The 12,606-nt window shown below is 38.0% G+C and overlaps 1 protein-coding gene across 10 annotated transcripts in view; it reads right to left on the reverse strand.

Moving 5' to 3' along the window:
• Positions 1-12,606, reverse strand: part of ABCC9 (ATP binding cassette subfamily C member 9) — a 78,800-nt gene that overhangs the window by 43,305 nt on the left and 22,889 nt on the right. For all 10 annotated transcript variants that reach the window (XR_005816307.1, XR_005816306.1, XR_005816308.1 and 7 more), the window contains 8 exons: positions 12,189-12,353; positions 10,546-10,701; positions 7,639-7,773; positions 6,240-6,402; positions 5,609-5,649; positions 4,575-4,717; positions 2,127-2,235; positions 823-933 (listed from right to left, as the gene is read on the reverse strand). Coding sequence is in view for 7 of the 10 variants with exons in the window: in XM_040545205.1 (XP_040401139.1) it covers positions 823-933; positions 2,127-2,235; positions 4,575-4,717; positions 5,609-5,649; positions 6,240-6,402; positions 7,639-7,773; positions 10,546-10,701; positions 12,189-12,353 (1,023 nt within the window). In the remaining 3 variants the exon portion in view is untranslated. The remainder of the gene's footprint in view (positions 1-822; positions 934-2,126; positions 2,236-4,574; positions 4,718-5,608; positions 5,650-6,239; positions 6,403-7,638; positions 7,774-10,545; positions 10,702-12,188; positions 12,354-12,606) is intronic.

The following is a 12,606-nucleotide window of genomic DNA, read 5'->3' on the forward strand; positions in this document are numbered from 1 at the left end:
ATAAAAATGCAAGTTAGGTTAGAAAAGATTGTCAAACTCAGAAATGTTTGGGAATAAGAAAGGTTATATACACAAATATATACACAGCATGAAAGGCAATAAAGTTGTGATCTTGAGCTGTACCAAACACATTCATTCTGTCAAGTAAAAGATTAAACACTGAATATAATGATCACAAGATCTCACAGGTGACATTCTAAATACCATAGCTCATCAAGGAATGAGTAATTCTGCATATTGTGATATATGGCCTATTGTGAATGGATTCCTAAAGTACACATTAAATATTCTGAAGGTTCATGTTGCACATAAGAAAAATACTCCCCAGTAGAACCCGGCCTTTATGTGCATACCTCCTTTGGAGTTAACAGATCCATGAAACATTGTTTGCAAAGAAAACACGGACATATGTGGTGAAAAGTTGTCCAAAATAACTTAAAATAGTGTGGCGGAATAAACGACAAAAAATGACACAAAAATTTTGATCCTGGTTCTAAGAGTGAAAAAGAAGTGCATGAAGGGAAACTCTAAAAAATCTGTATTAATTTCTGAGAATCAGATTATCTAGCTTTTGTTCCTTTAGACTCATGATGCCTCTTGTTTCCTGAAAAGACAGGGAAACACTGTAAATAGGTGGTCTGAAGACAATTCTTCACATTTTATTTTTGGATAAAGTGCTTATATTTTTATTTTTATTTTTATTTTTATTTTTTCTTGTTCTTGCAATGGACAATTTGCCTTTGGAAAAGGAACAGCAATTAGGTGCTTTCTAGTATTGTAGTACTTAGCAGGAGGACAGTATGTGTTGATTTTTTTAACCACCTTGATTGCGATGTCATCTGTTTCCACAGGACGTGTTTGCCTCCTTGATGGTTGTTCATAGCTTTCAAGCTGATACCTCAAGGGCTGCCTCCTGTTGATGGCCTTGGTGTGCTAAATAGTGAGGTGAAGAGAAGAGAAAAGTTGGAATTCTCAAGAAAGGAAAGCATTTGGTTCCGTAGAAAAAAGAAAGTCCATTCCCTTTCCTCCCACCATTCTTGGTCACAAGAAGAAAACAGTGCTTTTCAATATGTGTGATAAAACACTATACTGTGTTGTATATATTACAATGTTTTAAACATCCTTAAGTGAAGAACTGGGATTGATCTTTTTGATGTTGGTCTCCCATGCGTAACCATCCCAAATTACAGCTCCGTCATCCTCCTCAAACTACTAGGTGCGTCTGCCCTACCTGAGGTAGCTCCAAACAAAACTGTGTCAGTAAAAGTCACTGACAGACACACAGAGTGACTTAAAGACACGCAGAGTTAACAGCTTGGTTCTTGGAAGCAAAACAGATGCAACAGTGAAAAGCATATTATATTAGCTTGTGCAGAATCCTCCACTAATGCATAATTGTGATTGTAGAACTAGCTTGTTTAGAGCTACCTGGGGTATTTGTAAGCAGCACTGTATTGAGCTGAATAGGCATAGTAGGTAGACAAAAGAAACAAAATAAACACTGAAATAATTTTGTTTTTATTTCCTTTATTATAATTGTTAAGCCAGAAAAAAAAAATGTTGTTTTGGGTTGGAAAGGTTAATTCAGCTCAAAATAAAACTTATTTTGTGCTAATTCCTTCTGTTGCTTTCTTCGAGTTCTAGTCACATTTTAAATGATACCATCAGTTTGAAACAGTTGAATTATCTAGCTTTAGAAAAATTTTGAAACGAAAAAAAGTCTTTTCCCAAATCATCTTCCTTGTTGTCATTGATGTCTTGGCTAGAACTATTCCTCAAATTTTACTGAAATTCACTAGATTTTTAGCACTCCAGCAACAGCATTTTGGAATGAATTCCTATTTCACAAACTTCAGTGTTGTTTTTTTCCACTTCCAGTCCTGAATTTCCCAGAGCAGGGAGTTGTCCTACCTAAAAATGCCCAGTGTACCATGGATTGTACTGTCAATGTACAGAACAATCCTTGTAAACACAGGAATTGCACCTGGGACAGTTATAAAACTGGTCAACAGTAATGTCAGGTAAGAAGCCAAAAAAACTGAACCCTATCAGCCAAAGCCATTGGCCTTGTCCTGGGCTGTATGGGTTCTCTGCTTTGAAATTCAGTGTCATGAAACAGAACTTACAAGTCCCGTGTGCTTCTTACAGGATTCATAAGCCACAGAGCTGTCCCCACCTCTCCAGCTGTCATCTCCAATCTCATCACTGAGGAGAAATTCATTCAGCTTCTGTACACTTAAACAAACAAACAAAACAAACAACAACAACAAAACAACCACAGGACAGTGAGTTAAATAAGCCCAGGCTTCCACAGGTACTTTTCCAGCTATCTGCAGTCCAGCCAGCAGGATACACCAAAAATATTTCAATATTCAATACAGCAAGAGTTCTCTATGCTTACTTTGTAAAACTGCTTCCTGGGAAATACACCACAAAGGTTCATTTAATTCTTCATCACAGAAGGGCTTGATCTTCCTTCTGTCCCACCTCCTGTAAGACTGCCATAATTACTTGGCTCCATCATTCCGAGGAAGGAACATAAGCTCCCGCCTGCCATGGTGAAGCTACATCACTTTGCAAAAACTAAGATCTAGGTGCAGGAGAAAGCAGGAGGATATATGCCTTTAGATCAATGATTTGAACATGAACCTGTAAATGGGAAAGCAGACCTGTTTCAAGACCTGTCTGAGCATTTTGTATGGAATAACCAGTACCTGTTCAAGCTACAGAGGTAGTGGTTAGCAAGAATGTACTGCTATTGTCATTGTTTCCTCTTGCTGGTATACCTGTTCTTTAGATGTCTAACTCACATAACAGAATTTCAGACTTTCAGAAGTATATCTGCATCAGGCAAGAATTTATCTTAGAGAAGATAAGAAACCTTGCTCCGATCATCTGCCTAATAAGACATCAATCATTACTTTGTGTTTGAAAGAGGACAGATACCCTCAAAAGTTTTTGTATTACTAGAACTACTCTTTAAAATGAAATGGAGATTCTGACCAAAGTATTAGTGTTTTAACCTTAACATAAATGCATACTTGTATACATATATTTAACTGACGGAAGGCATTCTTCATTCTTTACTTGGGGGATGTGATGCTCATGGGAGAAAGATGATAGCAAAGAAGATTGCCAAAGGATAAAGTTTGCTTTGGCAAATATATTTTTAAATAATGTCCCAAGGGATGGCCAGCAGTGCTAAGGAAAATGCCCACACCATTTTGACATCAAGGCTGTGTTAAATATAGTACAAAGATGTATAGGCTAGGATGATTTATAAGGCAGACTTAATATTTTCCACTAGTCAGAAATCATTTTCAACGTAGGGAAAATCTCTTATGTGGCTCTGATGCTGCTTTGATAAAAATAAACACTGTTTGTTTAATTTGTTTTTGTTTTTAGTGAGTGTGGTGCTGGTAAATTACAGCTGTGTAGCCTGAAGTCTCACTAATTTTTATTTTAAGGAACTTCCAGGTGGGAAGGCTAGTTTGATCTTCATGTCCTGCTAGTGCTTGACCTCTGACATGTTACTGCCCATCAGGTGTCAGTCAGTTCCTCTTCGGACAGCCTGGCAGTGTCTACATCTAGATAACTTCCCTATGACCGTGACTCTTTCCATACAGACCACTGATTCAAAGCTGAAGATCTGAAATTTGAATTACTACCAACCAGCTTCCTTGAGATTAAATGTTCTGTACCCCAGCACAAAGGAAGCTGTTTTGTCAGGTTACTTGCAGAAGCGTATGCCTGGCACACACATGCTTCTGATGAAGCAACACATTTTATGAGTTCCTTTTTCTTTTTTTTTTTTTTTTTTTTTTTTTTAATTTTCCACTTCGTGCCAGCTTCCTTGCTGTCCTGACATGAAGATCTCTTGCACTTGGAGACTAAACTCCCAAATTTCTGCCTTTCTCTGCTTCCTCTCCTGCACCTCTTTAATGTCATTCAGGGGAATGGTAGTAAAAAATCAGGATTTCCTCTATAAGAAAAGTCCTGTAGTGCTGTTGTTCTTGCATAAGTAGTTCTTCGGTGCCTAATGTTCCTCCAACCACTCTTTTTCCAAAGAGAGTCCATGCTATCACTAGACAATGAGAGAGGATTATACTAACTTCTCACTTAAAGCACAATGCATCCTTTGTGGAGGTCAAGTTCAGCCTGCTGCTCTTCCTTGCACCAGCAAGGCAAGCCTTGCTAGATAGCTGCAACCCAGCCTCTCTTATCATCCTCTGTGTTGGCTACAGCCCAGAAAAGTACTATGTGAGTGCGATGATAGGTGGCAACACTGTGAGAAGAGAAGCAACCTCAACACAAGAGAGACCGGCCTGGTTCTGAATCCAGACTTAGAAACGTAGTGAAGTTATAAAAAAGAACAGAACACTTATTTGTCTCTGTATCATGCAGTGAAGAGAAACGGTTACTCTGCTTTCTCTCAGGTTTATAGACATTCTGAGTCCCACCTCTAAATCCTCTTCCAGGTGACCAGGTAGGAACAACCTTTTTCTCCAGCACCTTTCCTGCTGTATTAATGAATGTAGATGTTAAGAGCTGGAGAAACTACAAGGACTGCTTACCTTACGATAGCCTTGACTGCAAAACGAACCACAGTGGAGAGCAGAAACAATGGTGTGACAAGGATGTGGAACAATGACAGTGATGCAAAGGCCTGGGCAGGCTGCAGTGGCTTGTCATTGGTATATGCATAAGTCACAAATGTCTGTCACATCAGAAAAACAGAGCATATTAGTATAAAAGCTCTTGAAAACAAAGAAAGCAAACAAAATGTTCTACTTCAATAAGGCAAAGAACTACATATCTCAGTTTGCTGGGAATTCCAGAAAATTGAAGAAAAAGGTGAGTCCTGTTAAAGTAAAAAAGAATCTAAATATTTGCCAGTAATTTCAAGTGACTCATGCAATTAAGAATGAAAAATAAAAATCTTTGTAAAATCAAAGCATTTAGTTTTGTAAAGTTTTGTAGCTGATTTCAGTGTTTAGAGAAAACAGACAACTCAGAAAAAAATCTACTAAATGTTATGCTTTTTTCACAGATACAGAACTATAATCATATTTCATTGAATTCTGGTGCACACCATCATCATACTCTGAGTACGGCCAGAATTTGGTCTCTGCAGAATTCTTACTGACCAGCAGGCCATAACTACTGTAGTGAATAGGCTGAGATTTAGATCTGGCCAGAGGACAAACAAAATCTATTTCTCCTTAAACTCTGTAGTATGCTTTCGTGATTACTGAAATGGAGGCTTACAATGCACTGTGTAACAGGAATGCTTTTTCACTGCTAGACAACAGAAAAGCAAAGCCACCTAAATGAGAGCTCACAATGAGAGCTCTCAAAATGAGAGCTTCTGAGTTTCTAAAATGTGCCTTTCATTTTTCCTGAATTACAGCTGGTGAAATACCAGTACTGGGAATGGGCATTTTTAACGTCATGCTATGCTCCAGCCAGCACACGTGCATTAACTCATGTGCTGGTTTTATGACCGTTAACAATGGTCCTGCAATAACACCAGTGTCCTTCTTCTCTTTCTCCTCCCCTCTTTTTCTTTCCCCCTTTTTAAGAAAAAGTGATAAAAAGCATTTCTTACTGCAAGAACAGCTGCTATTGGTATGGCTGCATTCATAAAAACTGGGGAAGAGAGATAAAATAGGCATCAGATTACATGACATATAAAAAACAGTCTTACAATTAGTTGTATGGCACTAGAATAATCCAGATATTTCCAATTCAAGTACTTGAAACTCCCAAGGGAAAATTCCTCTGCAGGAAGAAATTTCCTTCCGTGACAGAGAGATCTTAAACATACAAATGAATAAGCCAAAGAATGATCTCATTTGTATACTTTAGTGAACTGGGATAAAACGTTTTATGTGCACAATTATTATGCAACATAACTAAAACATTATCCCCTCAGCTCTTCCTCAGTACAAGGAATACAATTTCTTTTAGACAATAATTTATCTTTGCTGTAATCAACTTTGCTATAAAACAACTTGTAGTTGTAATGTCATAATTAAGGTGACAGAAAACTTACTACAAAAATCAACAAGACGTCTTCTCAAGTTTCTGTGTTATATATTTGTCATGTCTTTTTATTGTAATACATTCCACACAGAATAATGTCATAGACACAGCTGTATCTCACTGTAGCTGAAGTCAGAAGGAATGTTGACATGAGGAACAGGATGCATTTCCAAGAGCTAAAAACAGTTACTTACTGGAAAGAGATGTATGAAGAGCAAATGTTTTGAGACTGGTGAGTTCCTTCATTCTTGTTTCTTCTACGCTAGTACAAAATATGTGCTCCCAGGCATAGAGCTTTAATAACTTTATGCCTTTTAGTATTTCATTGGTTTTCTTTAATCTCTCAGTAGAATAGTCCTTTATTTCAAAAGAAAACAAGGATAAGAAATTGACAATGTTTTGTATTTTTAATGAGAATTTTTTTCCCTTTAATTCTCTTGTAAAATTCATTAAAGAATTATAATTTTATTTGTGATTTTGCACAGGCTTTCGGTTGTCAAACAGAGTAAGGCAACATACAATTTCAGGTTCTTTGGAGATATTAAAATACTTACAATCATGAGGGAAAATTAAGTGACTCTGTTCTGAGAAGAGAAATAAAACAAAATACCTGAATCCCTCAAACAGGTTGAAACTCGGGAAGGTGGATTAGTAGGTCGATGGTGTCCATAAGAATAGATGGAAAACTACACATGTGTAATTGCTGATACAAGATTCATTTTGGGATTCATACAGAATGGTCATGAAAATAGGTGAGATGTTTATTCATGTATTTAGCTAATTGTTCCTCACCAGAAACCATTGCTCATATGTGCAGGTAAAAATCATAACACAAAAGATTTTATGAGTCAGAAGGAATTCAGAAGAGAGCAACAAGAAAGATTCAGAAATGGTGAAAGAAGGATTTCTGAAACGGTGCAGAAGATAAATCCTCTGTTGTTATAAACTGCAATAACTCAACAGGATTGAAGTATGTTGAAGAGTAGATACACTTAGCTATAATTTGCTTACTGAATATTAAGATAACAATGATCTCTAAATATTTGAGGACTCGCACATCAAAGGCTGACAAAAAAGTTCAAGGACCATGAGAATAAGGTTAAACATTAGACAAAGTATCAGAAAACACTTGCAACTGGTAAACTAGATTAGATGATAAAATAAACTCACAGCATTGAAGAGGGCACAATAGATATTAATCCAGCAATGCTAGCTGAGTTTTAGAGAATGCAAAGGCTTGGAGTGAGAATGTAACCTCCAGCCATTTCAGAGGGGGGTTGTACACATTCTTTAATAACATACTCCCATAATTTATCAGTCATTTGTACTATTTGGTAACATCCCATGAAATACAACATTTGAATTTAGGAGTAACATCCTTTCATGGAACTGAATTCAGAGAAAACTGTGCCATTTGGGTGAAAATACTCTCTGTAGAGAGGACAAGCCAAGGCCTACACGCTTTCTTTGGATTCTTTCTGACAAACATCGAGGTGCTTTTCTCAGACAGGAAGGGCTGCTGAGCCACAGAGAAACAGAAAGGGAAGAATGATGGAATTAAGTGATGGCTTGCCCCAGATATAAATTACTTACCAGTGTGCTCTTCTGAGCCTCAGCCAACTTTGTAGCTATGAAGTACTGTATTGGAGCTAACAGTACAATAACCGCTGCACCAACCAAGGCACTCACTCCAAGCAAATTATAGAGTAGGATTACACCCATTATTATCTATGAAGAAAAAAAGAAATATAGAAGGAAAAGTAGATTTCAATACACCGGAATGATAGCAAATATATCTATATATTTATTCTTCTAATAAACAGCTAAATGTTTCCTAGGAATTAAGTGAGACCTTATTTCAGAAGGTCATGTTTAGAAAGTGTGGGAAACGAACCCAGATGCCTTTATTTCTGACATTAACTGCACAGTTTGTTTTGGTGCCTGGTAGTCCTAATACCAGACAATGATTCCAAAGAACTGAAGTAGCACCAAAAAAGATGGTGCTTGCCCCAAGGCATCTGACAGAATCACTGGCCTCAACTCTTATTTACACTAGAGCTCCTTACATCAAGCTGGAAGCATTCAAAGGTCATGGAACTGTCATGAATCACTTTTGCATTCTGTCTGATGGGTCCTCTTCCAACTGCAGACAGAGGCATGTCTAAGACGGGCACCGAAGCACAAAGCAGACGTGCTGGGAGTGACACAAGCATGAGTTTGTGCATCAATACCATGTAGCTCTGTAGGAAAGTACCAAGGTGCTAGCTGAGCACTACAAAATGTTTAGGAACAGTACCCACAAAGGTTTACTTGGGAATGACTCTGATGCAATTACTGTGATTCTGGTGCCAGAGTTAATACAAGCTCTACAACATAAGTATTTTCATATAAAGCTTCACTTTATGGTACAGAGAGATCCTGTCATAGGACACACAGAACTTGTTCCCCACTTTGTTTTGCTCTCCCTTACATGACTCAGCTCTTTCTTTAAATCTGCCCTATTATACAGTATCAAAAATAAGAATCAGTGGAGTTCAACATTTTGAAAGCATTATTTAGATTTTTAGGCATCTGTAATGCAAGTTAACATACCTAGATGCCTTTTTCTTAGCAGAATAGTACAATGTTACAGGTAATAATTTCTACTTGGGGTAAACTCCAAAATCCTTACTGCAGGCCCAATCCTGTAATGAGTTTTTGCCCTAGTAGGGCAAAATAGCATATGATAGTAGGCCAAATATATCGGTGGAGACACAATACATTTCCTAAGGTTAGTGACAGTTTTCAGCAGGCTATGGCCAGTTACACTACATTTGATCACACTGGGTGGATATAAATTCAGTATTTGCTAGAAGCTGTTCTGCTTGAGGAATGGGCAGCCTTTACAACTGTTGTTTCTTGGGACATCCCTGGAAGCTCATCTCTTTTGCATAAGGCAAGACAGGATAGTTCCATCATCTTTTCCAAAGCAGTATGTTTCTAATCCAGCCCATAGTTACCAAGGGTTATTTCGTTCTCTTCTTTTTTTTTTTTCCTTCTTTTTTTCAAAGAGCTGCCAATTGAACTGAACAGGCATAAAGACACATTATCACAATAACAGTGCCATTGACATCATCTGCATAATACTTTGAGAAGGAAATAGTATTTTCCTTCTGATTTTATTGTTGAAGCAGAGCTGTAAAGTACTCACTACAATTTATAGTGCTTAAGCACAGAAGGAGACTAGTATAACCCAGGCCACAGACACTCACTAAATTCATCATCAGGTGCTAATTCCTGGGTGATGTTATGCTCATTCTTGGACAAAGATATGATCAGGTTGTCCCTGTGTTCACTGCCTACTGATTCCCTGAAAGTGAAATACAAGAACAGAAGTTTCCTCACACCAGCCTTTTACAGTACTGATGAGGAAGGCCATTACATTCCTTCAGTGGAACTAGACAGCCTGTTCATTTAGTAACACTCCAATATTAACAGCAACACTTCCAAATAAACCTGGATGTGAAATGGAAACCTCTTTTTATTGATTTATAACTTAAAATGGAATCCTCTGCATTATTTCTAACGTCTGTTACCATGCAAACTTTTTTTTTGGTCTTTTTCTCTATTAGTTATTTTATGACCTTCTAAACCCTACCATATCCTAGAATATACACATAAAAACAATATTTGTTTCCATTAGCAGTAGTCTTACTGCTGTCTATTATAATCAATTATTGACGCAGTTCCAGGCAAAAAGAATGGCTTCTATCCCATTTTTAACTTGTTTGGTGTTGATGGGGTCACCTATAGGTTAGGAGCATGCCAATCCCACCTGAAGCTAAAATTTTGAAGGTGCTATAGGGTTTCAAGCTTCGTGGAAAATCAGTGTGGCTTAAGACCTTAGTTATCTATGTACTTCTGAAGAGTTCTTTCAGGCTAATAATTTTTACCTTTCCTTCCTACACATCTGCTCTTCCTTTTTTTCCAGCCTTGATAAAAACCAGGTGTTTGTATCAGAGCACCTCTGAGCATTTTACGCAGCACACTGTTGGTGCTGCCATCAGTCACAGAGCAGAATTCAATTGCTTTTTGTTCCTGCCACAAAGTGCAGTTACAAGTGGGCACTGCAAATGCAACGCTTGACACTGGAGAGATGCCCCTGCTGCTGCTATGTGGCAGAAGCAAAAGCAATGACTTGTGTCGGTAGAGGAAGAGAGATGAGCCGGGAAAAGATGACAGGTCATAATTTTAAAGCCACAGATCATATCAATGACAGCAAAATCCTACTCAAAAAAAAAAAAAATCCTCTCTTTATCGGCCCTTTAAGACACAGCCTTCCAGTTCTTGGAGGAGATGATGGGCCACATTTCTGCTTCTTAGTCCTCTTCCAGGAAAATGACCATGAAGTCTAGTGCTAGCGGTTCCCCTCTGAATTTGGTGTTAGTCTCACAGAAGACGTATACTCTTTTCATACAGGTTGGAGGATCCTGACATTTGGCCCTTACTTTGATGCTCTACCTGAACAGGCATAGCCCACAGATTGGGGCACAGGAACAAGAACCACATTAATTGATTTGTTTCTATGGCGACCAAGTTATTGATTTGTCCCAGTGTCATCTCTCCCATGGACAAGTTGGATGTGGAAAGTCTCAGGATCTTATTGTATATCATTGCCTGTGGGAAAGGAATAAAATAGCATATATGAAAATGATGTCATTATAAAGCAATAGCAGCAGCAGGATGTTTCACATTTCAGTATCAGTGATTACCTAGCACAGACTTTCTCCCACTCTCTCACTTGAGACAAAGAGAGATGGAGACAGAATGAGAAAAAGAACCAGAGAGAGAACAGACTTTTAAAAACTCCAAAAGCTTTGCTGTTTAATGCAGACCTAAAACAGAACAAAATGACAAGAAAACATCAACATTGAGGAGACTGGGCAGATCTTTTTTTAATAAACACGTGGTGAGCCTGGTTTTCCGGGCACTGTCAAAGAAATTCTTGTTTCCAGTGAAATAGTTGAATTCAAGCTATGAAGTTTTGAACAGGGTGGATTTATATTCCTTTCCATTCTCTCCTGTACCTAGCCATTTATTTCCATAAAATCTGTAGGAGCTTAACAGGGTTTAAGGTTAATTAGGGCTTCTACCTACAAGAATTTTAAAGACAAATGCTGTGAGCCCAGTCACTGCTATGATTAAATTTCACACAGTGCAGCTTTAGGGAATTTTTAAAAATAATTTGTACTCTTTGTCCTGTTTTGTCTGTGAGCAAGGTAGATCCTATAGAACCGCCATTTTGGCAACCAGGAATCATAAAAACATAAGGAAATAATCAGGTACTCTTTCTTCACTAAGTCTATACCCTCTATCCTGAGAGAGAAAATGTTTAAAACAGCTACATCAGTCACTGTGCACACAGAAAGAGAAGCCTCCACAACGGCACAATACTCCTGTGGTTAGTTACACCTGGGAGAACATCAGTCCAACTTCTGTTCTGCTCAAAGTCCTGATACTTTTTGAGGAGTTTGGTTTGTGGATGTTCCAGCTACAGCCCGCAATTTGAGCTGGAGCTGCTGGCTTTAGTTCATAAGCATGACTTTCACAGAGGGTTAATAGATGCTGGTTTTAAAGACAGTTTTGGAGATGAATCACTCCTGTCTCATCCCACAGGGCTCTGTGCAAAAGGGCATAACTGTTCAGAATCACCACTCATGATTCATGGACAGCTCTCCAGTAAAACATAGCTCAGCTAATGATATGGCAGATGACTCTGTTCACAGTCAGCAAAAATAACTTCATAAGCAAATGAACAAGGCAAACACAGAGCTTCAAACTTCAGTATGCTGAATAATGCTGCTTATCTTCATACAACTAACACTATCTGCAGAGATATGTTCTTAGATGCACAGACTGAGTGTTAAACTTCTCCGTATTACTATGATGTGTCTAGTTCTCAGTGAAAGGAATTTCTACCACGACTTTGGCTGTGTCAGTGATATTACATTTTCTAGTTTTCTGTGTAAAAATACAGTGCATATCTTCTCTCAAACTATTATTATTAACTGAGTCTTTAGAAAAAAAAAAAGATAAATGAAAGTACAAAGTGGGAGCTAATGTCAGTGAATTTCTTGGCAGATCATGGGAACATCTTTGCTCACCAGTAAAGCACCTCGTAGGTTGATACCAGTTTCTGTAGTCACATAGTAGGAAGCCTGCAGGAAAGTCCTCTGCAGGATAAGGGCCAGGAAGAGGAGAACTGCTAAAACATAGACATTCCTGAGGAATTCCTCTGAGGAGAGATATGAATTTGATGGATCCTTCAACTGAAAAGAAAAGGAAAAACATGACAACGGTGGCAAAGGAGGGATTGTCTGTTCTGCATTAGAATAAACTATATTGATGGTAATATGGGAAAGTTACAGGAATTATAACTCTTACTGTTGTACATATCACAATCATTTAGGCAGAATTTAAACTGCCTGTTCCTGTTCTAAAGATTTAGGACCCTAATTTCTAGCAGTTCTGAAATAAATTGTTTTTAGCAGAAAAGGGACAGTGAGATTACCATGTTTCTAG

This window comes from Cygnus olor, chromosome 1 (genome assembly GCF_009769625.2).
Source record: "Cygnus olor isolate bCygOlo1 chromosome 1, bCygOlo1.pri.v2, whole genome shotgun sequence".
NCBI lineage: Eukaryota > Metazoa > Chordata > Aves > Anseriformes > Anatidae > Cygnus > Cygnus olor.